Genomic DNA, 27,813 nt, shown 5'->3' on the forward strand with positions numbered 1-27,813 from the left:
GAAGACTCTACCTGCCCGGCTTTTGTCATAATGATTTTCACAAGTAACACTCAGGTCAAATACAGGTTCCACTCACCAAACCCCACAGAGCACCAGGAGAGGTAGCAGTGATTGTGGCCGCTCTGGGCGTATTGTACATTAAGGCCAGTTCACCGAAGCTCCCGCGGTTGTCGTAGTTGCCCACACACCTTCCGACACCGTCGCATTTCACGTAGATGTCAAATGTTCCTCTATTGGCAGATGAAAAACAAGAGGTAAAAGTAACTCAAGTCAAATCTCCTGAAAATAAATCATCATTTCAGAGAAGAGCCGTGTTTGAAGAAATCTCCTTTCCAGATTCTCTTTCTCTTCTGACCAGACATGTGCCTGCCAGGGAAAAATGAGACCAAATAAAAGTTTATAATAATAAAATAAGTGATTAAAAAAATAAGACTCCAACCGTATAGAATAGGCACAGACATCCTTCTGAAAAAGCCAACTGCAGTCATCTCCGAGCGTTACGAACGTGAAGGATGCTTTAGGAGTTTTGTGTCTGAAGAGAACACGTATTACTTTTGTAATCAGAAGAAAATAACTTTTTTTTAAAAAGAATACAGCTCTAACAATTTGGTCAGCCCTACTGTACAGCAAACACAAGGCTCTTGTATCATTTAAGGGAGGGGCCAGCGAAGCACGGCCCAGGGACCCACAACCTGCCTTCCGGAGTAGTTTTCCTAGGCCACAAACACATGGGTTCGCCGGCACCTTCCTGACAGCTGACCTTCATGTGCCACCAATGGCAGAGCTGAGTGGCTGGGACCCCAGGGCCTCAAAGCCTGAAGAGTGTACTCTGGACCTTTACATATCATCTGGGGCTTTACTGCAGACTGACCCCTAAGCTAAAGCAAAAAGTGGTAGAAATTCAGACTAAATATCTGATCCTGGTCTTCTGTAGGTCTTTTTATTCTGTGCTTATCTTTTATTTGGGCTCGTCTTCTAGGCAGGCAACACTCCGTCTGCCCAGCACTGTCCTCCATGTATCACAGACCCTGTGTCTATGGCACTAATGTCTTCCTTGGACGACTGTCTTCCCACACACTGCGCTTTGCCAGAGAACATGGCTTCGAGGCTTGCTGAAACACCTGAGAGGACAGACAGAAATTCTTTGGCTTTATTCTGTTGGCTAAGCCTCTAACAAAGACAAAAAAGGGAGAGCTTTTAAGATTAGGAAAGGATTATGAGTGGTAAAGATACAACAAAAGCAAAAAGCACAAGGCACTACACAAACATATTAACCAGGAGGAGAATAACCAGTCTGATGTTCATGGTTAGAAAGGCTTTTCAAGGACACCTTCTAGAAGCGGTTTCATGACTATTTTTCAAGTACCGACTAATTCTTCTATTAACACTATTTACACTTGGGCACTAAAACCATTTTATGCATTTTCTACTTTGAACAGAATAAAGTATGTGACAAACGTGCTGAGGAGAAGTAAAATGAGCCCCGAGGCTAGCTGCCAGCACACTATCTAACGCCCCTACCACCTTCTCACACACATTTCTTCTTTGATAATGTGAGGCGTCGGGCAGAGCAGAGCCACAGGAAGACCACAAACAAGGACCAACGGACCCGGATGCCGGGCTGGCGGACCTTCACCGACTCCCGTCACTTCTGCGTGCCTGGGACCTTTCACCTGTCAAATGGGTGATGAGGATCTAACTGACCAGGGAAACGTGAGGGAGTTCTTGTCGTATTTGGGTTTCCCATCCATACCCCCACAGTTAAATACAGCGTAACAGCTGAGTGAATTTCTGAGGCGCATCACTGATGAAAGCTGTTAAGGATACAAAAATCAAGACTTTAAATTTACCTATGGAATAAACTGGGTCTGTTCTAAAATCAGAGAGCTCACCCCAGCCCTCGCCAATGGTTCTCCAGGTCACCACGGCATCCAGATGAGGGAACGGAGGAGTCGGTGAGAACCCTGCCTGCGGAGGGCGTGCATCACTGTGGGTGTCGGGGACATGCCAACCCCAGAGCCAAGTCAAGACACAGGCTGCGCACACAGACGGGGTGGGATTTTCCGCAAGGCTCTGCGCTGAGCACAACTCTGCCCGGAGAAGCAATGCCCCCCGATGAATTCGGCCACGCTGGGGACGTGTGTGGCCCCCAGCCCAGGAGGGGGTCTACCAGCACCACTCTACCAGGGTGGAGAAACACAGCCTCTGTTCAGGCCGCTCCCCCATCATAGTTTAGGGCTCCTATCTAACGATAGCTTGAAGTATGCTGTTCTTTAGCAAAGTAAAGCACAACTTAACGTTTTCCAAAATTACATTTTCAATATGAATGCCCGCCTCCCCCATTTAAATATGATAATCTCTCTGCACTTTTTTTTTTTTAAAGATTTTATTTATTTATTTGAGAAAAAGAATGAGAGATAGAGCATGAGAAGGGGGAGAGTCAGAGAGAGAAGCAGATTCCCCATGGAGTTGGGAGCCTGATGTGGGACTCGATCCCGGGACTCTGGGATCATGACCTGAGCTGAATGCAGTCGCTCAACCAACTGAGCCACCCAGGTGCCCTTCTCTGCAATGTTTTAAAATAACTTTTCTACAAGGTTTTAATGCACAAGAATGCATACACAATTTCTGGAAAGAACAAACTACCCTCTCCACCACGTGCATGTTTTATTTTATTGTTAATAAAAAAAGAACAGATTGAGTTATGCGACTCAGCACCCCAGATGCTGTCCCTTCTAAGTGTAACAGGCCTCCTCTCAAGACAAAGTTAATAAACGAGGCGGCTCACAGTAAATGCCCAAGATTTATAGATTTAACTGACCCAAATCACCCGTTCTTCTATGAACGAGGCCTTTTTTTGTGATCTAATGTAGCTGCACCACACGCATTCACAGCAGGCTTCCAAGAATAAAGAATAAAGAGGTAACAGCAACTATCAAATATTAATTTGCCAGTCGTTACTAGAACCGCTGAGGTTTTATACGGAAGGTTCATTACATTTCAGCAGGGAGGTTACACGAGACTTACCTATCGATCACGTAGAAGTTGTCACCATCATCTCCTTGATCAATTACATGCTCCCCTTCTTTGACCAGTTTTTCAAACATGGCATCTAACACTTGAGACATCTGCTCCTATTTTTTCAAAAGAAAAGATACGATTCTTACGTTTGTCTACAGTACGTTCACTTAACTAACCGTAACCGGCTTTATATTTCTGTGAACCAGCTCGAAGACACAGAAACATCATCACTGCCATTAAATCTTTCAAACACACACACACACACAGCACAGCTGTTCGTACCACCTAACAAATGAGGTGGCTATACATTTCCTTCCTTTCATATTCAGTACCTCAATGAAATTATAATTAGCTTATTTCAGAATATTTCAGTGCAACGACCACCACTTTAATATATTGAAAAATGAACCTGCAAACCACAACGTCTAAATGAAATAGAATCTTGGCAATGAAAATGACCAGATTCATAAAGAATGACTGCAAATGTCTTTTAAAGATTATCTGTTCTTAAAACTTCCTATGTTTAGTCATCACTAGAATTTATGTAGAGATTACCTAAACACTTAGTGAATTCAAATTCTAACTCCAATCCTGTTTGGTTTAGCACCAAAAACAAAACAACAGAACTGAAAAACGAGATGAAAGGCAAACCCCAAAATGACAATGGTAGATTTGTTATCATGGTTCCTCATCACGCTGGTTCTCTTCAAGAAGCAACCATTTACCTCCCTAGGGCAGATTTATTAAAACCGAAGTCAGAAACGTCAAACCTATTCTTCAACAACTTCTTACACTACATAAAATTTTTATTCTGCTAAAGTGTGGTTGACAAGCCTTCAGAGTAAACTTCAGCTAGTGAGGATAAACTAGAAGGTGAAGAAACCTTTCCTTAGAACAAATACAGGAACAATTCAAAGACACCCCCTCCCCAGACAGACAAAAGAGCTCAATGTTTCTCAAACTGGGTTTTGCGGAACCCAGGGATTTTGAGGTGGTGCCACAGTAACTGATTCTGTAAACTGTTGATTTAAATGCCTCCTTAAAGTGACACTAAATATTGACACTAAATGCTCAGATGAATTATATATACATGATTTTTTTTTGTGAGGTTAAGTTTCTCATAAAATCAACTATGGTTAAGTGAACAACTCAGTGGCCACAAAGTTGTGTAACCACCAGTTCTTAGTTTCTAAACATCTTCATCACTCCAAAAAGTAGACCTGTGCCCACTAAGCTGTCACTTTGCTCTTTTCCCCCCACTGGCCCCTGGCAACACCTACCTGTTTTCTGTCTCTATGATCCCCCTAATCTGGTATTTCCTACAATGCAATCATACAGTGTGACCTTTTCCTTCTGCCTTATTTCACTCAGCATAAGGTTTTCAAGGTTCATCCTTGTTCTGGATAATCCTACTTTATTCCTTTTTATGGATGAATAGTATTCTGCTGTAAATATACCACAATTCGTTTACCCATTCACCCGCCAATGGACACTTGGATTGTTTCCACCTTTTTGCTACTGTGAATAGTGCAGCTATGGAACAGTCATATTCAAGGATTTGTCTGAATATTTACATCCATTCTTCTGGGTTATACTGAGGAGTGGAACTACCAAGTCCTATGGTAATTCTAGGTTTTTAACCTTTTGAGCAACTGCCAAGCCATATTCCACAGTCCGTAAACCATTTTCTCTCCCATCAGCAATGAAGTTCCAACTTCTTCACATCCTCATCAACTTGTTATTTTCCCTTCTTAAAAAAATTTGTATATAGACACACACCTAGGAGTAATGGGCTGGTATTTCATTATGATTTCAGGATTGGCATTTCCCTCATGACTAGCCATGCTGAGAATCTTTTCATGTGTTTACTGGTCATTTGTATATCTTTTTTGGAGAATGTCTATTCAAGTATTTTGCCTAATTTTAAGTAAGGTTGTTATTTTGTTGTTGAGTTGTAAGAGTTCTTTATATATTTTGGCTACTAGGCCTTTATATATATAGATGATCTATAATTATTTTCTCCCATTTCGTAGAAAGTCTTTCATTTTTTTCAATAATGTCCTTTGATGCACAAAATTTTTTATTTTTTATGAAGCCCAGTTTCTTTCTTTTCTTTTCATATTCCTATTTTTGGAATCCACTGCTAAATCCAAGGTCATGAAGACGAATCCTTGTCTTTTCTTTTCTTTTTTTTTTTTTTTAAGATTTTATTTATTTATTTGACAGACAGAAATCACAAGTAGGCAGAGAGGCAGGTGGGGGTGGGGGAGGTAGGCTCCCTGCTGAGCAGAGAGCCCGATGCGGGGCTCGATCCCAGGACCCTGGGATCATGACCCGAGCTGAAGGCAGAGGCTTTAACCCACTGAGCCACCCAGGTGCCCCAAACCCTTGAGTTTTCTTCTAGGAGTTTTTACAGTTTGGGAGCTTATATTTAGGTCCTGGATCCATTCTGAGTTAATTTTTTTGTACAGTATAAAGGAGGGGGTCCAACTTGGTTCCTTTGTGTGTGGATATCCAATGGTCCCAGCACCATCTGTGGAAGGGATTATTCTTTCCCCACTGAATGGTCTTGGCACTCTCATCAAAAATCAAATGGCCTTCAAATCAAATGTATAAATCAAATGTACAGGTTTGTTTCTAGACTCTCAATTCTATTCAACTGTTCGGTGTGTATACCCAGGCCAGTAACACATTGTTTTTATTCTTGGAGCTCTGTAGTACAGGTGTCGTTGTTGTTTTTGTTTTGTTTTTAAGATTTATTTATTTATTTTAGAGAGAAAAGGGGAGAGAGGCAGAGGCAGAGAGAGAATCTCAAGCAGACTCCCCATTGAGTGTGGAGCCCGAGTGGGGCTCGATCTCATGACCCTAAGATCGTGACCTAAGCTAAAACCAGGAGTCAGCTGCTTAAAAGACTGAGCTACCCAGGTGTCCCTGTAGTAAAAGTTTTGAAACTGGCAAGTGTGAGTCCCTCAACTTTGCTCTTCTTTTGTAATATTATTTTGACAATGTGGGCCCTCCTTGGCTATCTATACAAATTTAGTAAATGAGACAACAGCAAAATATTAATGTGTTTTCCTGGTTTAGCTTTAAAATATGTAAATGCTACCAATTTAAGCTTTTATAAAATCATATTGAAACAAGTAATTTTTTTGATACAAATAATTTTTAAAAAATACAGAACCTCTACAAATACGGATATATTGTCAAGTAAAAAGAACAGGGCAGGACACTGTAGAGAGTTTGCTGCCACTGAAATTTTAAAAAACAACATAATAATCTGTACAGGGCATAACCCTGGAGAAATACCCATGGAACTGCTCAGAGCACATGGCTCCTGAGAAGCTGGGTTGCGAGGGGACTCCTTCCCCTGTAGTTCTCCCTGACTACTCTCCTTGACTACTCTTCTCCCTGACTACTCTTTTGTTCTTTTTGGATTTTTATAAATTGTATATGCACACAGACTTAGAACTTGTAATTAAAAACCCAAGCTGTCCATTGGAACAGAGAACATACATCTTCACAGGGCTAATGAAGCTTCTGGAGGAATGATGGGGCTGGGTCCTGCAGGAAGGGGTTTTCGTCCCCTTCCTGGGTCCCTGCGTGAGCTGTGACACCTGCTTGTGAAACAGGAGCCCCTGTGGAAGATGAAGCCAGTGTGGCCAACAAGCAGTGCTGTCTGGATGTGCTGCTAATTGGCCCCGCAGGGACCATTTCATCCAAATGAGTTCATCAACCAGGCAGCATATGGTCACCTATCAAAATTATGAAGTTTGATTAAATGGTTTACTAATATTTTGTAGCTCTTACTACTTATATTTAGTCCAGATGGAGAGAAAATATCAGCTTTATTGATTAGCTCTTTCTCTAAATGTCAAATGGAGGGGAAAAAATGAAATACAGTGCTCTAATAAATTTTTTTGTTGCCTTGGTATTTAGCTGCATTTTAAAACATTATAAAGCTTAGGAATTCACACATGGATATATAAAAAAGTAATTCCTGGTAAAATACAGAACAATCATTTCTTCTAGAACTTGTCACTGTGACATGTGTCTGTTCTAATCAATCAAAATGCAATTTCCCCATAATTATGCACAGAGTGAAAGGAACTTAGGAAATATTTAATATGCAGAGGCTTATCCCAGTAGGATAAGTAGGAAGTCTACATCTTATTCCACATCTTCCCAGTAGGAAGTCCACATCTTATTCTACAGAAAGCAAATTCGAGCTCAATGAAAGTTCTCTAACTTCAAAAATAACAATTTACTCTCCATTAACCAAAGAACCTATCATGGAGCATAGGAAAATTATTTCCGTTTGCCTCAAATTAGAAATATTTCAGAAGAAAAATGGCCTACGGAGTCGAGCATTAAATATTCATGATATCTTCAAAGAGATTAATAATTATAAATGCTGCACCCAACATATGAATATACAGCCCTCCAGGAAAAATGTCCAGAGGCCCAGGAGGAGCAAGACTTCCAAGCTAAACAATGACTTCAGGGAGTTGAGATGAGATAGTAGGTAAAAGGCCAAGATCATTCTTCCTTTTAGTCGACAGTTACTGCGTGCCCTTCCTCCTCCAAATTTTCCAATTTCAGAAAAAGATACCAGCTCATGTTCATTCCCAGCAAGACAGTGGGAGTCATCCTAAACCCTTTCCATCAGGTCAATCATTTGGTCCCTAAAAAGTGCCAACTTCTGCTAACCCTGAATATTTTATGAAACTCATCCTCTTATTCCCTTCCGTAAGCCCATTTCCCGCCTTTCTACTCTCCATCCTGCCATAGCAGTGACCTCAGACACATTTGATTGTTACTTTCTGTGCTTAAAATGTTTCAATGGTGACTTCCCGCTGCCTACAGTATGTGGCTGACCCTATAGGGGGCACTCAAGAAGGGTCCTTGAGGACACGGCACACATGTACCTAAGCACTCGCCACTGTGTCTGCTGGCGCAGGCTCCCGTGAGAACACTCCCTTCCCTTTCCTTCCATGGGCAACCTCCTTCCTACTCACTTTCTGAGGCTCAGCTCAGGCAGCCTCCCCAGCTTCCCAAATCCCCATGTGGGGCTGAGAGACCCTCTCCTCACACAGTGTCCTGACTCCATCACAGCACTGGTCAGGTACCAAACTGCTTCTGAATCCCTCATCAAATTATAAGTTCCAAGAGGACAAAAGCCATGTCTCAGTATTTCTGCAGCATCCCTAAAAAGGCTTATATGGGCTCTGGAGCGCAATGAACAGTCAGGGCATTGAACTGAAAGCTGTTGTATAAGCAGGTGATTGGAGCTGAATATGTAATTCACTTTAAATGCATCTGGGTTATTGTAAAAAAAAAATGTGTATCATGAAAAACTAGAAGCCTGTTTAAAACATGAGCTTAACCTAAAATCTTCAATCTGCCATGTCTGGGGAGGGTTTTTTGTTTGTTTTTTGTTCCAGGTGGTAATTTATTGAGAAAAATAAAGTTTTACTCATCTATATTTTGCATCATTCCCAGAAGGATTGGGGATAGTAGGGCAAATAAATCAAGACAGCTTGAGCTCACATTTAAAAAAAAAAAAAAATCTATTGGAATCAACCATGTAAATATATTAGCTTCTTCCCCTACAAAATATTTAATAATGATAATTCATGAATTTCGTAATTTCGTGAACTGGTTTTTTCTTTCTCCCCCGGCCATGAACTGGCCTTTAAAATACATGTATTGAAGACCTTCGACACTGCAGCAAAAAAATGCTAAAAAAATTTACTGTTTATAAAAAACACCACTTGAACTAAGTAGACATGTTCCTGGCCAGAATATGCTAGTGAAAGCTTTTCAAAAATTACTTTAAACGCATCCAAAATGTTCACAGTGCTTTTAAGACTCAAAGGTGAAACAGTGAGAAAAGTCACTCTAACGGTGAGGAGCAGTAAGGACAGGGGGCGGCATCTTAGGAGAACAGGCCTGGCAGCCATCTGGCTCCCGCTGGTTTATCACTTGGCGCCCAGGCCACGGAGAGCACTGTTCCGTCACGGCCCAAGCCGCAAAATGCGGCTTTGATTCAGCAGGAAAGTGTGCACACAGAATAACACGCGGCAGTCACCAAAATCCAGAGCTGGACCATTTCACGGCTGGTGCGCGTCCTCGCTACGGGAAGCGGGGCTGTGGGCCGGGCGCCCTTCCCTCGCCTGAGAGCCCGTGAGAAATGCAGACTCTCAGGCTCCACCACAGACCTAGTGAACCAGACCCTGCCTTCTGAGGAAGACCCTTTGGTGACAGACATAGGAGAGCACAAAAAGCCCTGCTTCTGGACAGCTTGGAAATTCTCCCAAGGAACATTCTAGTCGAAAAATAGATCTCCTGAGTGGAAGCCCACCCCTAAGGGTAAAACTGGGCATTAATTTTATAGCTGTCTTTGTGTGTATCTGGAGGAAAAAAGTTAAATACTCAATTAGTTTAATCCCAACCCCCCGCAACACACAAAGTTGTATCTTTCCACCAATCATTATTTGGACTCTTGTTGGTGGAAGATGATTAGAGATCATACAGTTTTAGTGTCCTTTATGTCACAGTCATTATTCTAGATAAATGAGAAGACAGATTATTTGGAAGCCCATCAAAATTTTACAAATTCCCTTTAGTCACTTATTCTAGTACTTAACACTATAAGAAAATATTTCCATTCCTAAATTTCTAAATTTTCTATCTTAATTCCATTTCTTTTTTTCTTTTCCTTTCTTTTTTTGAGAGGGTTGGGGGGGCAGGAGGGAGGGAGAGAGAGAGAGAGGAGGGACAGAGGAGAGAGAGAGAGAAAGAATCTTAAGCAGGCTCCATGCCCAGTGTAGATCCCAGTGTGGGGCTCAATCTCACCACCCTGAGATCACGACCCGAGCTGAAATCAGGAGTCAGGTGCTTAACTGACTGAGCCACCCAGGCGCCCCTGAATTTCATTTCTTAATCTTCCATTATTAGGACAAACAATCAACAACCCCTTCTTTAGAGCTCACAGTTTTGCAAACTCAACAAGAATTCTAGAGGACCTGAGTCTAAGTGGACAAAACTTATAACATGTGGTCCTAAAACAGTATCCAAAGTCAAAAAATGTAATCCCCGTTCCTGGAGGACATGATAGAATCATGTGGTATTCAAAACAAAAGATCTTAAAAAGATGTTTCAGTGTGTCCCAGTGTATAACACTCAGTACAATACATACCTTCCTCTTTATAAAAATGGATTTAAGAAGACCTCATCTTAAAAAGAGTAGGCCTTAATCTAATGTTCCAGGGCATCAATCTAAAAACTATAAGATACTGCATTTGACCAAAAAAAGCTGAGTTAAGGGGCATCTGGCTGGCTCAGTTGGTTAAGCATCTGCCTTCAGCTTGGGTACTGGGATGGAGCCCCGCATTGGGCTCCTTGCTCAATGGGGAGCCTGCTTCCCCCTCTCCCTCTCCCTCTGGCCTACTCCCTGCTCATGCTCCTTCATACTCTCTCTCTCTCTCTCAATCTCTCAAAAAAAAAAAAAAAAGAAAGAAAAAAAAAGAAATTTAAAAAAATACATATTTTTTTAAAAAGTTGGAGTAACCTATAAAAGTTGACTCCGTTTCCACATTTGGGTCATGGCAGCAGGATCATGGCAACCCGAATGACCACACAGCAATGAGGAAGATTAACATGAGATGAAGAAAGAGAACATTCAGGTCTGAGTACAGGACAAAATGTGAACCTCAGGCCTACTCACACCGAGAGGGGTTTCTAAAAAAGCATCCAGAACCAAAAACCAGAGATTTCAAAATCCTTATAAAGGAAAAAAATCCCTCTACCTTTACAGTGAAGTAAAATGTTACTTTCAAAATAAGTAGAATACAAAAGTTATACACTAAAATATCATTATTATCACTAGCCCAAAAGAGCGGCAATCCACCCTTCACGTTCCCCCTGGATGTACAAAGAATGTGAGGTCCCGCCCTCCCTTCATCTGGGCCGTTTCTCAGGCTACACTTGTAACCTGGAGGGATGAGATAATGTCTTCCGCGGACAAGGGGGCAGGCCGGCCGGCCTGTGTGCTCCAAGCTGCAAGGACACTGCTTCTCCCAAGCTTAGCGCTGCTTGGGGGACAGGGGGTTACGTCATCCAGGGTGACGTTAGCTTGTCAAGACCCTGCACCATTTTTCACTCTGTGACGCTGAAACAAAAAAACCGTCGCTGGTCACTGTGGTGTCACTTACCGGATCGAGGTTCTTAAACAGCAGGATGTCCTTGCAAGCCTCTTGCAATCGATTTCTTTGATCATCAGTTTTGGGATGTATAATCTAAAAGCAAATTAACAAACACATCAGTCTACTGTCTTATGATAGGCATAAAACGTCCCTGCAGGACGTTGGAGGGCAGAATTGTCAGTGCTGAGGTCCGCTTTGGGGGAGCAGACGCGAGCTCTCAGCTCCCCCGAGTGAGGGAAAGTCATACAGCTTTGTCTGGGGCGGGGGTGCAGCCTTATCCACAGCATGCCTGACTGCTTTTCCATCGAGTGCTCCCCCAGTTTAGCAAGTTCATTTTGTAAAGGTCTGTGATGGCTTATTCACTGAAGACCCCCAAGACCCCCCACCAGTGGGAACATACAGGACAACCGGCTGCAACTGCTATGCTGACGATCTGGAGACTGCCTTCATTCTGTTTAACACTCTCCTGATACTCTCTAATACTGTTCCATACTCCGCCACTGAGTGCAACAGTCTTTCAGGAGGGAGCTCTTTCCTTTGAAACGTGACAGGCTCTCGAAGCCAGTAAATTCTTACACGTATAGGGCACTAGATGTTAAATACATTTTTACGTACGACACCATCCCCACGGAGGGCGGTTTTCCGAAGGGAGCAAGTCAACACGGGGTGACGTACTAAGAGAGTGTGGATTTGACAAAAAATGAACCCAAAAGTCCTGGTGTGCTCAATTTAGAATGAGCTCGAAGAAAACCGGTGTAGTCTCTTCTTCCTAAAGTGTCATTCAAGGAGAGTGAAGACCAACCGAATGCCCTCCGTAAGTGTGGGGTGTCACCTCTCCAGAGTCCCCTTTGACCAGCAGAAGGCGCAACCCACTTGAGCCAAAAGGCCCATTCTTTTGCGAACACTGGTAGTCCGTAACTATAAAATGAGTTGAGAGGCAAGAGACGGCCACCCTCCTGGACCGCCGAGCGCGAAACATCCTGGATGTTCCGAGCGCGGCTGTGGCCGCTGCCAGCGTGTGTCCCAGCTCCTCTGTCCCTGGCCCCACCATCAGAGCAGCTGGAATCGGGCTGTGGGGGGTTCTGTGCCCATGAATATACCAGGACCCACAATGGGGAATTAGAATCAGCATTTCAAACCCATCTCAGGTGGCTAAAAATTAATGAAAATCATAGGCCCAAGACGAATAAAGGAAATTCATAGTATTCAGGCGTACACCTTGTTTTGCTGACGTCACCTTAGCGAGCCTCACAGCTGGGATGTGTTTGTGAATCGGAGGTACGTGGCAACGCTGTGCTGAGGGAGGGCCATTTTTCCAGCAGCATTTGCTCACTTTATCTCTCTGTGTTACATCTTGGTAATTCTTGCAATATTTCAGACCTTTCCATTATGACTGTGCTGGTTATGGTGATCTGTGATCAGTTATCAGGACTTGGTGAAAGCTCAGATGATGGTTAGCATTTTTTAGCAATAAAGTGTGTATATGTGTGTGTGTGTGTATATATATATATATTTTAAAATTTTATTCATTTATTTGACAGACAGAGATCACAAGTAGGCAGAGAGGCAGTCAGAGAGAGAGGGGGAAGCAGGCTCCCCACTGAGCGGAGAGACCGATGTGGGGCTCGATCCCAGGACCCTGAGATCATAACCTGAGCCGAAGGCAGAGGCTTATTAACCCACTGAGCCACCCAGGTGCCCCAGTAAAGTATATTTTTAATTAAGGCACGTCCATTGTTTTTTTTAGACATAATGCTATTTATTGTATGTTAAACAGATGAAAACAGAATACACACATAACTTTTATATGCCCTGGGAAAACAATTCATTTGATTGGTTTTACTGCAATTATTTGATTCATTTCGGTGGTCTGAAAGCAAGGTATGCTTGTATGTGTACTATTTATACACTACACAGAAGAGTATTAGCCAGTGGGAGAGTACATCACTGTATTTTTTCCCATATGGGTAAGATATATGCAAACTTTTATTTACTATCTAATCAATATTAACCTCGATCCAGATTTTAAGATGACATATGGACCCAGAAAAAGCAGACCCTGGTACCTACTAACTCCTTGCTTACTCTACAAGAGACTTTTTAAATTAGGGCACTGAAGAAACCATACCAGCCAAAACTCATATCTCCCTACTTCACATGAGGAAGATTAACACAATAAAACAAAACAAAAAGACACTTCTCCCTCCAAGGAGAACTTCAAACTGAAGCAATCATAAAGCATCTGCCTGCTGAGAGGCGCCTGGCCGGCGCAGTTGGTCGAGTGGCTGGCTCTCGGTTTCAGGTGGTGATCTCAGGATTGTGGGATCGGGCCCCACATCGGGCTCTGCGCTGAGTGTGGAGCCTGCTGGAGACGCTTTCTCTCCCTTGCTCTGCCCCTCTCCCGTTTTCTCTCACTCTCCCAAATAAATAAAATCTTAAAAAAAAAAAAAAAAAAAAGTCTTGCCTGTTGAGAAGCTCTGTCCTCAGAGAGAAAAAGTTGGGGATACCATGGCATCGTTGGGGAAAAAAAACATAAAACATTCTAGGCCTAAAACGGAGGTGCTCCAGCCCAGGGAGCCGTGTCAGCAAACCACAATTCAGATAGCCTTTGTGTCCCAATGAATGCGCCAGAAACGTGGCATAGCCAGTTAGCCAAGCCCCAAAGCCAAGCCAACTCTGGGCTCCATACTTATTTCTCGTCCCTCACCCCTTATTCCATGAACGCTTCCTGCCTTCCACCCGGTCTCACAGGTCTCTGGACCCTTGCGAACCCGCTTCAGGAAGTGCCAGGGCTTGTCCCAATCACCCAGTCTTCTTTAATCATTCTTAGCACCATCTTGCACCTGCTTTACTCTTAACAGTTTAAGTCTTCACTCTGTGGGAACCCCTCACACAACAGCTTTTCCTCTTCTCTCTCTCTCTCTCCTACTACTGGGCGTGCGTATGCATTAACCCTTTTCAGTCTTGGTTTTCAATCTTGCCACCGCTGCTGTGGTCTCTGGCTCCCCCTGCTTTCCATTCTCCTTCTGTCCCCTCTCCCCAGCCTCACTCCTTGGTGCCCAGAGCCTTCTATCTTTTACAGACCCCGCATTAAAATCCTGCTCTGTGTTCAGGAGAGCAGACAGTCAGAAACCAGTGACTCCTTGAGGCTTCTGCCCTGTAACCAAGCGCTCAGAAGATGCTCTCCCACGTCTAAGACTCTCGTTGTTTTCTGTTTCATTTGGTGGGATCCCATATAGGTCTGCACCTGGATAACTAAGGGTGTGACTATACAGTACACCCAAATGCGATTTTCATTACACTAGAAGTCACTCTGGTTTTTTAAATTAAATTTTATTTATGATTTCAGGGTAAAAATCTTATTTGTTAAACCAATAATTATGTAGCATTTATTATGTGCCAGGCACTGGTTTAAGGGCTTTAAAAACGTAAACTCCTTTTATCCTAGTGACTGACCCCATGAAGCAAGTAATAATTTATGCTAAGTAAAATCAGTCAGACAGGAAGAAAAATCCTGCATGATCTCATATGTTAACAAACTTGCCCAAGTCATTTCTTCAGTGTCAGAAAGTTCAGAGCTGTAGAGCTAGGATTCATCCCAGCCAGGTTGGCTATAGTATTTATGGTCTAAACCAGGGTCAGCAAACTGTGGCCTGAAGGACAAGTTTCTTTTTGCATGGCCCTTAAGCTAAGAACGATTTGGAGAAAAAAAGCAGAAGAATTAATACTTCTTGACATGTGAAAATAATAAATTCAAATTCAAGTGTCTATAATAAAGTTTTTTGGGTTTTTGATTTTGGTTTTCTTTCTTTCTTTCTTTCTTTTTAAAGTAAGCTCTACACCCAATATGAGGCTTGAGCTCATGACCCCGAGATCAAGAGTTGCACATGCCACCGAACGAGCCAGCCAGGTGCCCCCAGAAATAAAGTTTTAACAGAACACAGCCACATTCATCCATTTATGCATTATCCATGGCTGTTTTCAAGCTACAACAGCAGAGCAAGTAGCTTGGACAGAAACTGTACAGCCCCTCAAAGACTAAAATATTTATTACCTAGAAAGAGCAAATTTTTCAGTTAAAAAAAAAAAGGTTTACAGAAAAAGTTTGCCAGCTCCTGCTCTAAAGCTCTGGTGTCTTTCATTTAAAAAAATTAGAAAACCAATTCATATATAAAATTTATATAGACATTTTCTCCAAAGAAAACACTGCAAATCTATTCTGCTAAGCAAGGCATATCTGTACAAGATAGTTTCCTATTTGTCCACATAGAGCTGAAGGTAACCTTTAAAAAATTCAAATCAGAACACCTGGATGGATTCCATTGCATTTACTGTGCATTAAATGCCCATCCTTCCTTCGCCACCATCACCTCAGCCACCCAGTCCGCAGCCACACCTGCCTGCGCTCAGAACTACCAAGGGCTCCCAAGCTGGGGCACTGGGGCCAAGTGAAACCGGCTCCTGGGCTTTGTGGCAAGGTTCCCCTTCGCCACCTTCTGGTCCCACCTCAAGGAGACATCTTGCAACCAGTCCATCTAATTAGGGACCCTGTCGATGTGGGGTATGGTTTTATTTTATCATCCTTTGGGCACTTCATATCTTGTAACTGTTCATTAATTTACTGGCTTGTTGTTTAATTCTGCTATTAGTCTCTGTGCCCCAAGATGGCAGGGACTTTTCCCACAGTACTCACCCCTGAAATTCCTAGCACCCAGCCAGGCATACAGAAGGCACTCCCCCAAAATCTTGAGGAACATAACAAAGAAATGACCCGTTCTTAAAATTACCAGCTCTTCTCTACCAGAAGAGCTACATGTTAGATGTATATATATAATTCTTATATTTTCATTTATTTTTTTAAAGTAATCTCTACACTCAACACAAGGCTTGAACTCACAAACCCGAGATGGAAAGTTGCATGCTCCACTGACTGACACAGCCAGGCACCCCTATATCTTCATTTATTTTTTTTTTAAAGATTTTATTTATTTATTTGACAGAGAGAAATCACAAGTAGGCAGAGAGGCAGGCAGAGAGAGAGGAGGAAGCAGGCTCCCTGCTGAGCAGAAAGCCCGATGTGGGGCTCGAACCCAGGACCTGGGATCATGACCTGAGCCAAAGGCAGCGGCTTAACCCACTGAGCCACCCAGGTGCCCCTATATCTTCATTTATTAAAGGTAAAATCTAATTTGTGATTTTCCCAAAATCCATCTTTTTTTTTTTTTAAGATTTTATTTATTTATTTGACAGAGAGAGAGATCACAAGTAGGCAGAGAGGCAGGCAGAGAGAGAGGGGGGAAGCAGGCTCCCTACTGAGCAGAGAGCATGATGCGTGGCTCAATCCCAGGACCCGGAGACCATGACCTGAGCGGAAGGCAGAGGCTTAACCCACTGAGCCACCCAGGCGCCCCCAAAATCCATCTTAAGTATTTAAAATTTTCTTCGAATTCGTATCAAAGAATACTTATTTATACTAATCTGAGACTTAAGGATTTGATACATGGTCTGTGAAATACAAAATGTTCAAATGAAATGGCACTTTATCAAAATATATGTTTTCCTTACAGACATTTTCCAATATATGCTTAGAGCCAATTAATTCTGAAATCTGTAAGAATAATTTCCAAGGGCTAGGTGCAATTTGCCGTGTAGTATCTATGACCAAAAAAACAGTGCAGTTTTTAGTAACATGTTTAGACTGTTAGTTTGACTGTTCTGTCAAACTAATGGAGAACCTGAAGCACTTAATAACTAAAATAAATAAATTGGGAAAAAAACTATTAAAAGTAACATGGAGGGTGTTAGAGGGGACAGCTCCCGCAGTGAATGCCCAGCTCAGAAAGATTCATCCTTCTCTAGGAACTGCCTTCATTTAAAAGTGGTGTCTGGTAGCCAAAGGTTGCCCTTGTCCCTGGTACTCCCAAAGCTGGGTCCATGAGAAACTCTCCCAGGGAAACTGAGACTTCCAGCTGAGAGTCCCAGCATGAAGAACCATTGGCAGCCAAGTGTCTTTCTAAGACAGACAACACTCTAAGTACTGCACCATGGCTATGGAAAGTCCCCAGAGGTGGGCTTGCTCTGGCCCACCAGCCACAGCTTGGGTTATTTTGTTTTTTTCCCAATTCTTTCTGGAATTCTATAAGATTTCTAAGCATACGCCTAAGAATTTTCTTCAGTATTTTCTTTTTTTAAATTTTTATCTCAATGTGATTGGGTTCTTTGACATAGCCAAATGAATCTTAACAAGTACCACCTCCCCAACAAGACAGTTAGGAATTAACTGGAGTGACCCAGCCAATCACTTTACCTATCACATTGATCAAAATGGTAGCTAATAGTCTGAGTCTAGGAGATATGGTATATTGTTGGTTTTTTTTGTTTGTTTGTTTGTTTTTAAAGATTTTTATTTATTTATTTGACAGACAGAGATCACAGGCAGGCAGAGAGGCAGGCAGAGAGAGGAAGGGAAGCAGGCTCCCTGCTGAGCAGAGAGCCTGATGTGGGGCTCGATCCCAGGACCCTGGGATCATGACCTGAGCCGAAGGCAGAGGCTTTAACCCGCTGAGCCACCCAGGCGTCCCTGGTATATTGTTTTTAAACCGTACTTTTGAGATGTAATTCAATTTAGATTCTCACTAAATTAAACCAGCCCATCATACATCTCAATTACTAAGTTTTATCATGTATACCTTAATACGCAAATATAAAGGATGTATGTACTCTTCAAAGTCTCCCATTATTGTTTCTGCTAGATACATAAATCAAAAACACAATGGGGACAGCCTAGTTTTTACAACTACACCAAGTACTAACAGCATGCTATACGTTAGTAAAATCTTAATCCTAAGGAACATAATTTCAGGCCAGAATTTATAGACATTATCAAATTAATTTATGTTCTGGTAGCAAACAGTGAGCTCCCCCCACACTGCTGGTGGGAATCCCCACGGGTATGGGAATTGAAATGGGATTTCCTTCCAGACCTTCAAGATAAGACTCCTGATCTTTCTACCACTGGATTTTACATCAATTTCAGGGAGCTTCATGATGTAATGACTTAGGGATGCAGTATTTGCTTTTCCATATTAAAACTCAATCTTATTGGGGCGCCTGGGTGGCTCAGTGGGTTAAGCCGCTGCCTTCGGCTCAGGTCACGATCTCAGGGTCCTGGGATTGAGTCCCGCATAGGGCTCTCTGCTCAGCAGGGAGCCTGCTTCCCTCTCTCTCTCTCTGCCTGCCTCTCTGTCTACTTGTGATCTCTCTCTCTCTGTCAAATAAATAAATAAATAAAATCTTTAAAAAAAAAAAAAAACAACTCAATCTTATTTAAGTATTTGTCAGAGCTACAGAAATAAATTTTTGTTTATCATTTGAGTCCAAACAGAAAACAGGAGCTTTTGCCAAGAAAGTACTCAAAAAAAAAAAAAAAAAAAAAAAAAGGTAAATTATTACTTTCCATTTTCAGGCACAGTTATCTCTTATTTAGTTTACTTTTTACTAAATAAATAATAGGTGAAGGGAGGACACAGTTTAAAAACTGCTTCAAACAACACTGGACAAATTCTTACAAAAACATTACGACCTTCAAGAAATCAGTTTCTCAGCAAACAATTAGATTCATAGATATCAAAGAGTAAGAACTTTTATACTGGTACTTTAGATATAATTCTACTGTGATTTTTGTATGTTTGTTTCAGAATAAGCTTCTGTTGTTATAAATTGGTAGGAACAGAAAGAAGGCTTTCCCTAGTATTTTTCTTTACTAGAAACACTGTCAGAAAAATAGCATTAATGCTACGAGAAAGATAGCTAAAAACATTTTCCATCACCAGGCTGTATTTTTGTAAAAGAAATAAAACCACAACTACAGTGAGTTTTTATGTTCATCTTTCCTTTTATCCAAAGAACAAGATCTTTCTCTTTGGAGAAAAGTAATTCTATAGAACTTGAAGTAGAAGTAAGCTATCAGAGAGAAGACTAGAAAAGAAACAGTCAAAATAGTCCATTATGCTTCTTGTCAATCTATATGCTTGTTAACCTCTTTCTAAAATCATATTCCTGATCTGATACGGGAGTATAATTTAAAATTAATTTATTAAGGAATTTACATACCCTGGACTCTGCATCATCTTCTTCTTCATCAGGATTATAAGCTTCTGCACATACTATAAAAATAAAAATGGACATTTAAAAGATAATTCCATCAAGAAATATACTAAAATAAATACACCTTAAAAATTGATAAACAAAAAGAGAACCATAATATAAAACATTAATTCATTTCATCCAGGGCAAGGCATCTACGCTCAAAAGATGATTCCCTATTGGAATTTATAATGACTTTATTTAAAATATAAAGCTGCACTTTAAGACAACGACAATTGCTTTCTGCTTTCTGTTATTCAGAGAAACATAGCTTCACCTCCTCCACCTTCGTTTCTAAGCTATAGAAATGCATGACATCTAAAAATTACTTCAAGAACGGACCAAAAAGCCTAAGTTTGCTATGAAATGATCAATTTAATCATAGTTATGAGTACCTTTCATAAAGTATCCCTAAGCCAATCTTCCAAGAGCAAATAGGTTAAATGTGTTCATATTCCTTCCTGGTCTTTATTTTGAGTGGATTTCATACAGCATATGCATTGTTAAAACTTGCTTTTTTAATTTAACACTGTGTAAGAAATTCACGTGCCATTAGAAACACTTTGCAAAAATTGTTTTAAGGACTGCTGATTGTTTACCATAAGCTGGAATTAACCATTCCCTTAATGCTAGACTCTTGGCTGGCTTCTATTAAAATAAGCTTGCAATAAACATCTTCATGCATAAATATTTGTCTACATTTCAGATTATGCTATAGGAATTACTTCCAAATGTTATTTTTGGGGGCTAACAGATATGACAAGTTTTAAGGCATACTTACTACCAAGTGTCCTTCTAGAAGGACTACACCCACCCACTGTCCTACAAAGAATGTGTAAAAAGATTCCTCTAAATTAGACAACAGAAATGGATGTTACTGCTTAAATCTTTGCCAATTTAGATGAAAAAAATTATTGAAATTTTAAAAAATTATTTTGAATTTGAACTATGTTCCACTGTTTATAAACTGACTATATGTCTTTGTCTTTGTGAGGAATCTCGGTATGCATCTGATTTTCTTTTTGGTTTATACCAGTTTCCTAACAGTACTTTGTTGTATTTCTCATGATCATTTTATCCAGTTTCCTTTTTCACTATAACTACCGAGTGGTTATAGGTTATACATGCTCATTTTTAATGCAATGAGATCAAGGAAGAAAATTCCCCAATATGATTTAAACTCAAAAGTAAACATCACAAAAACACCACTGGTTTTGAGCTAGGAAGCTCCTTCTTTGTTTGCAAATCTAAAGATTACTTCTCTTTCATTTTTTTAAAAGTAGATTTTTTTTTTTTAACATTTACCCTTTAATTCATATGGACTGTACTCTGCCAGGGATGTAGAAATTTAAGGAACAGAGGATCAGCGACAAGCTGACAAATGTCTTTCCAGAAGCCTCAGGATGGCACGAAGAGTACTATCATTAGTACTAGTACTGCCATTATGATTATAAAACCTGACATTAGCTTTCTTTCCTCCAGGCGCTGCTCTATCTACACACTCCACGCACAGTCCTGTGTATCCACACACACTCCTGGCCAGTGAGTGAGGGACTCTTAACCAGGGCCAATTTTGACCCCCAGGGGACAACTGACAACATCTGAGGACATTTCAATTGTTACAGCTGTGGGACTGACGCGGAAGCCACTGGTTACTGAGGGCCGTCAACGATTCTGGCAAACATCCTACAACGCCAGGGGGCAGCTCCCGTCCCGGCAACCTATGACCACCGGCTCAAAATGTCCACAGTGCTGAGGGTGAGAAACACTGACCTACTGTCTATTTCCTCATTCAGTCTCACAACAACCCTAAGACAGACAGGTTTCCTTTCAGTACCTGACAGATGAAAGGCTAGGGCAGAGAGAGTTTACGTATCTTGGCCCAGATCACACACTCTAGGAGGACAGGACCAATATCTGATCCCAGCAGGGTCTGGCTGAACCCAGAGCCCTTGTTCTTAACTCCTACTGTGCCCTCAGCTCTGGTGAATTCACCAGCATCAAGGCTGGACTTCAGCCGTCAGGCTCAGAACCGAGCAGAAGGGGACCTGTCTCTCACGGGCAGGATCCCACTAAAGAACCTCACTGAGGAATATCACCAGAATGCCAATTTAGTAACTAACTCCCTGAATCAAGTATGGAGTCAGCATGACCAGCTCTCTCCCCGCAGGAAGACCATGCATGAAGCCAAGTCACAATTAAAGGGTTGCCTGCTGAGAAAGAGCTGGGAGGAAGAGATTATTTGTCTAATAAAACGAATGTTAGGTGGCATCAGTCTGGGACAGCTTGAGCCTTCCACACACATCATACAGATGGTCCTGCTCATGGGGCCCAGACACTTTAATCCTGTTGGCTCCAACTTCCCAGAAAGCATGAGGACATGGACTTCTTTAAAGCTTGGCTCTGTGACTTGGTTTCTGTAGATGACCAGTCTCACGGGCGGGACTGCTACCTAATTATCAGGGCTCGGTGCAAAATGAAAACACAGCCCCATGTTCAAAAATTCAGAATTTCAAGAGGGCACCAAGAGAACATTAGGACCAAACGCAGGGCCCTTGTGAATAGGGGGCCCAGGACGACAGCCCTGCTTACAGGATCAATATATTCAACGAGGTGTTAGAGTAGGTAAGACACTTTAGTGTTGATCTTAAATTTTAATTCACAGAGGGAAACCTTCATTGCTCTAAGTTCTAAGCTCCCATACTCTGACTAAAAATCACGAGGAGTAAGACTCTATTGTTTTTCTAAGTAACTTATCAATGTCCCAGTGTTAATTGCTCCTTGACACCCTTCTCATTTGTGGTGTCCACTGTATTACTTACTTGTTTCTCAGTTGCCCATTTCATTGAACTACTACTGTGCCGGGATTACCAAGATTTAGTTCCTGGCATGCAGGTGCCGCGTTTTGCTACCTTCCAGTCCATCTACCACCACCTCCGACAGCGAGAGCAAAATACAGCACCTGCAGGCTTGGACACTGCCATCTTCCCTCGGGTTGGAACTCCTGCCGCATCCTCCTTTCCAAGCCATCCCTTTTCTCCAGCCCCAACTAGAAAGTCAGGACAAGAGCCTCACCTCCTCAGAGCTAAGTTAGGAAAACCCACTTTCTGTACTCCCCTTGCCTCTGCGCTCCCAGTGCCGTGGGCAGAGCTCGTTCTTGTCTCTCCCCACCCTATACTCCCTCTAAGTGGTTACTGTGTGTTCGCCCTCCAGGCTGAGACTCACAGCCCTTCAGGGACTAACTGTGCGCTCCCGGTCCTCTGTTTCCCTACCACTGACCTGGCTCAGTGCACACTTTTTGAATGAATGCCTGATTAATGAACAAACAGGCCTGCAAGGTCCTTGAGGGCAGAGATGGTATCTTGTTTAAATACCTCCTGATAGTCTACCTGCATGATTGACTCTGAATCTCAAGTTGAATGAATAAAAAGTTGTCTAACACCATTTGTCCAAGAAATAGGAACAGAGTGAAATGAGAACCTTTTGTCTTGTGCACCAAGGAGCCTGGCACAGAGCCTGGAAGCTCCGTAACTCTCTGTACAAGGAACGAATGCATGAGACGTTCTATCCCCGGAAGGACCCTCAAACGAAAGCCTCCAGATTATATGAGCTGCTCTGTATTCTTTCTAAAATGTATTTACCCAGTCCCTCCTGAGCAATGTGAAATTGAGCCTGAAACTATATAACCCCTTCTTGGTTTGGCAATTACACAGCAGAGGAGGACAGAGCCTTATTCTTTGAAGAAACCCTATATGGAGGTTTCCCTGTTATGTTTGCATGTATCTATTTGACAGTACATCAGTCATCTAGAATGGTCCAAGAATTTAAGTCAATTCCCATACTGTTCTGCAACAGGCGTGCACTGTGTGGCCAGAAACCTGTCACAGTTGGCAGGAAAGAACAGAGAAGGGAGAACCATATTGACTCTGCATCTTCCGGGGCTTGGCCCTCGATGTTTTCATACAATAAGTGTGCGCGCGCATGCGTGCGCAAACACACACACACACACACACACACACACACACACACACACAGCTGTTGACCCCTGTACCCTTGTACAATGTAGAGTTAGGGTGTGCAGACCCCCTACATAGCTGAAAATCCACATATAACTTTTGACCCTCTGAGGACTTAACTACACAGAGCCTACTACGGATCGGAAGTCTTACTGATAACATAAACAGTTAACACGTATTTTGTATGTTATATGTGTTATATATTGTAGTCTTGTAACGAAAAAGCCTAGAGAAAAAATGTCACTGAGAAAATCTTAAGGAAGAGAAAATATGTTTACAGTACTATACGGTGCCTACTGAAAAAAAATCCACATATAAGTGGACCTGTGCAGTTCAAACCATGTTGCTTGAGGGTCCACTGCGGTGATGGACAAGGGGTAAGGGATTTTTTTCCTATCAGGACACCAAATACATGCTGTTTTTTTCCCAACAGCACTCCTCCAACTCTCTGACACCCAATGGGCTGGCTCACAATTCTGTGTAATTGACACGATCTACCTGAAGTTAGTGTCAGATCCCACAAGTCAAAGGGCTCAGGCTGGCAGGACCGCCTCCACTTCAGATGCCAATCTCGAGTCCCAGGCCATCCACACATCTGAACAACCAGCACTGAGGGTTCTCATGACCCCTTCCCTCTGGTTCCATAATTCACCAGAACGACTCACAGAACAGGAAAGTACCTTCCTTGCTCTTACAGGTTTACTCTAAAGGTAACAACTCAAGAAAAGCCAATGGAAGAGAGACACAGGGTGAGATATGGGGGAGGGGCAGAGAGCCTCCAAGTCCTCTCTTGGTGTACCTCCCAGTACCCTGATGTGATCACCAATCTGGAAGCTCTCTTAATCCTGTCCTCTAGGGTTTACAGAGGCACAACTGATTAAATCATTGACCAATGGCAATTAACCCAATCTCCAGCTTCCCTCCCTTTCCTGGGGCTGGAGGGGATAGGGCAGAAAAGTTCCAAGCTTTTAATCAAAGTTTGGCCTTTCTGGGAACCAGCCCCCATTCTGATGCTATCTAGAAGCCCCTCGGCCAAGAGTTACTGAGCACCAAAGAAATTCTCACCACTCAGGAGAATCTAAGGGTTTCAGGAACTTTAGGGACCCAGAACCAAAACCAAGTACCCTTCTTATGACACCACGCAGGGGTTAGAGCAACTCCTAGGGGCACTATACTTTGTTGGTAACGTATAAAAACTAGTACAAACAGCTCTGCACTGGACCAGTTTACATAGCCCATGCTGGCTCTCGGGCTAACAGAGCATGAAGGAACCAGCCTGAACTCCACTGGGCTTCAGCACCCAGCACAGAGCCTTGTGCACAGGACGCCCTCAAAAAATATTTGTCGAAGGAGCAAAAAGCAAACGTGGCCCGTACAGAAAAGCTGCATGGTTTATAGGCTTTTAACCTAGGGGAAAAACTGACTTCTGGAAAGTATATAAAATTTACTTTTCCAATGTTCTCAATACACTAAGATTTTAGCATACTTATTTAAATGGTAATCAGCTAAAAAGAAAGCTATGATAAAAGCACAGGTGTATTAGACAACAGAGTTCTGCTTCAATATGGTTAAACTTAGCTTATTGACGTGGAAATGCCCGCCTACAAAGGGAAAAAAAATTTTACCTTTACAAATACGAGTTTAAGGCATGCATTCTCAAGCAAAATCAGTTGGGGGAGGAGGCAACAAAAACTTGGTCTCTCTTTTTTTTTTTTTTTTTTGGATAAAGCACATATATGTACACAGTACAGAAACAGATACACAGTACATATGTGGCATTAAAATCTCACTGTGGGGGTGAGAGGGATGAGGGGAAAGAGCCTGAAAAGACCTGGGGGAGAGCCAATGATAAAAGTAAGACCAAGAAACACTGGGATAAGATGCACTAGGTCCAGCGAAGTAAAGGGAAAAGACGACACAGTGACAGTCAAGAGGCTGTCCCCTCCCCCGCCTCATCCACACGTCTGTCCAGGAAGTGTGCTGTATGTCTGCTCTGACACACTGGTGACGATCCTAACTTCGAATTCACAGAGCAAAAGCCTTTGGACATGACCCCAACAGAGAAGTTCACATTTTGATCCCAAATCACATTCAAGCAAAAGGACCCATCGGAATTCTTACTTATCATTAAAAAAAAAAAAAAAAGTTTGTGGAATTTGGGAGATGATGCAGCATGAAAGAATGCTGGAGAAGCACAAAGGAGAAAGCAGTGAGCAACGGCTCAGAGGACAGAGAAAGCTGCGCAGAGAGAGAAACCCGCAGGCAGCTAAGAAGCAACAAGAACAAGTCTGAGGAGAGAGCAGACGGCTTTGTCCGTTGCGGTATTTCCAGCCGTAGAACCGTGACTGGCACACAGTAAATCGTTAGCAAAAATGGTGGAGAAAAGGAACAGTCATTGTAGTGGTGAGAAAAGTATGGCTTTCTTTTGATCTTAGACCTAGGGAAACTGCCTGTGTCGGGGAGTCTGGCTTATACTACAGTAACAAGCATCCCCGGATCACAGGGACTTCAAACAGAAGTAAGTGTACTTCTTGCTCACAAGGTGTGTCCGTCACAGGACAGTGGCACTTTGCTCCATGTCGTCTTTGCAAAGGCTGTGGGCTGAAAGAGCTGCCACCATCTGGAGTGTCGCCAGTCCCCGAGACAGCAGCAAATTGCTCACTGGCCCCTGATGGGTTCAAGATAGAGCACCCCAAAACACAACACCTCATGTTGACCATCCACAAATCAGCAGAAGAAGGAAGGTCACTCTGACGTCCTGTACCCCGCCCTCTCCCCCAGTAGTCTCCCATGGGAAAGATACCGTCTCTGTACCAGGAGGAAGGGGACATCCTTAACACCAGGACAAGGAAGTTAGGGCCAACAAGGCTGTATAAACAACACTTACCACTTACTGCCATGATCCCAAACCCCTTTGTCTTGTCAATCCTTCACAGATTTATTGTTGCCCAAGAGATATAAAAGCCTCCTGCTCTAGTCACTTGTTTGGGTCTTCATTTTCTTGTGAAGGACCCCATAAACAGGTAAAAATTCCATAAAATGTGTGTAAGTTCTTTTGTTATTCTTATGTCAGTTTCTTAGACCCAACCAGAGAGCCAAAGAGGGTACAGGAGCATTTTTCCTCCCCTGAACCCCTAAAGCCTCTGCCGGCAAGTGATATGTGTCCGCTCTGCCAAGAAGGAACATATAATCACAGTTCATAGGACAAGTGATATGGCCATTCCTAACTTCAAGGACAGAGGGACATGAATCTCAACAGGTGTTCAGAGGAGAGAAAACCAGAATATTGTGAAGAGTCCTAATGACCAACACAACCACCTGATGGCCCTAAGCTCAAGCAGTCCTCTCTTGTCCTCTCTACCAGGGGCTTAGAAGCAGAATGGAGAATATTGAATTCAACCATATGATTTACCTAAAAATAGGGAAAATGTTCTTAGTTTAAAAATCTACCGACTAAGGCTCATAAACTCTGAACAGAATCATTAAAATTTCCTTAAAACTGCCTTCCAAATAATTCATTGAATATTTAGTCACTGAACATTTCACTTAATATTTTATGATTTGCTGCATCGAAATATTAAATTATTATAATCTACCATTACTGCCTACATTTCAGCTACAAAAAGAGCAATATAAACCTTTGTTCAGGTAGGTTCCTGAATCACCCCCAACGTATAACTACCAATCCTAAAAAATGGCTATAAATTTTTTCCTGTTATTTCCACTATAAAATAGCCTATTGTCACAAAAGCATTTTAGCTATGCCATATATTTTACTCAACTGCCCTGATTCATTACAAACCCACTGATTTTGTTGCCCTTTAACAAGAGAGATATTTAGGGGCAGGTGGGTGGTTCAGTTGGTTAAGCACCTGACTCTCGATTTCAGATCAGGTCATGATTTCATGGTCAAGGTATCAGGGTTGTGAGATCAAACCCCACATTAGGCTCCACAAGCACAGACTCTGCTTAAGACTCTCTCTCCCTTTAAAAAAAAAAAAAGAAAGAAAGAAAGAAAGAGAAAGAAAGAAAGAAAGAAAGAAAAGAAAAAGATTCTCTCTTCCTCTCCCTTTGCCGCCCCTCTCCAGCATGTGTTCTATTAAAAAAAAAAAAAAAAAAAACTTAAGGAAAAAAAACAGATATTTAGAGTAAGACTTCATAACTTAAAATTCATTTCTATGTTTTTGTTTCTAAAAACAATTTTCCCCATCTGTATACCACTCCTCTTTAAGTGACTGTAAATCAAGAACTATTCACACCCACAAATAAACCATCGTGCACTGGACACCAGTGGAACACTGTCACTGAGATACATAAATGAGCACAATAGAGAGCTTAAAACAAATGAGAATTTGTCCATCGTTTGCCATTTCCCTATGATTAAAGCTATGGAAACCAAAACACTCTTTAAACTGTTCAAAATATGT

At 42.1% G+C, this 27,813-nt stretch overlaps 1 protein-coding gene across 1 annotated transcript in view; it reads right to left on the bottom strand.

The window, feature by feature from the left end:
- LOC111155270 (protein kinase cAMP-dependent type II regulatory subunit beta) overlaps window positions 1-27,813 on the bottom strand; it is a 90,826-nt gene that overhangs the window by 12,572 nt on the left and 50,441 nt on the right. Inside the window, exons 3-6 of the mRNA XM_022515395.1 lie at window positions 19,338-19,390; window positions 11,235-11,318; window positions 3,028-3,134; window positions 77-230 (exon numbers count right to left, since the gene is read on the bottom strand). Coding sequence (XP_022371103.1) covers window positions 77-230; window positions 3,028-3,134; window positions 11,235-11,318; window positions 19,338-19,390 — 398 coding nt within the window. The remainder of the gene's footprint in view (window positions 1-76; window positions 231-3,027; window positions 3,135-11,234; window positions 11,319-19,337; window positions 19,391-27,813) is intronic.

Source organism: Enhydra lutris, unplaced genomic scaffold (genome assembly GCF_002288905.1).
Source record: "Enhydra lutris kenyoni isolate GAN:26980312 unplaced genomic scaffold, ASM228890v2 scaffoldscaffold40, whole genome shotgun sequence".
Taxonomy (NCBI): Eukaryota; Metazoa; Chordata; class Mammalia; order Carnivora; family Mustelidae; genus Enhydra; species Enhydra lutris.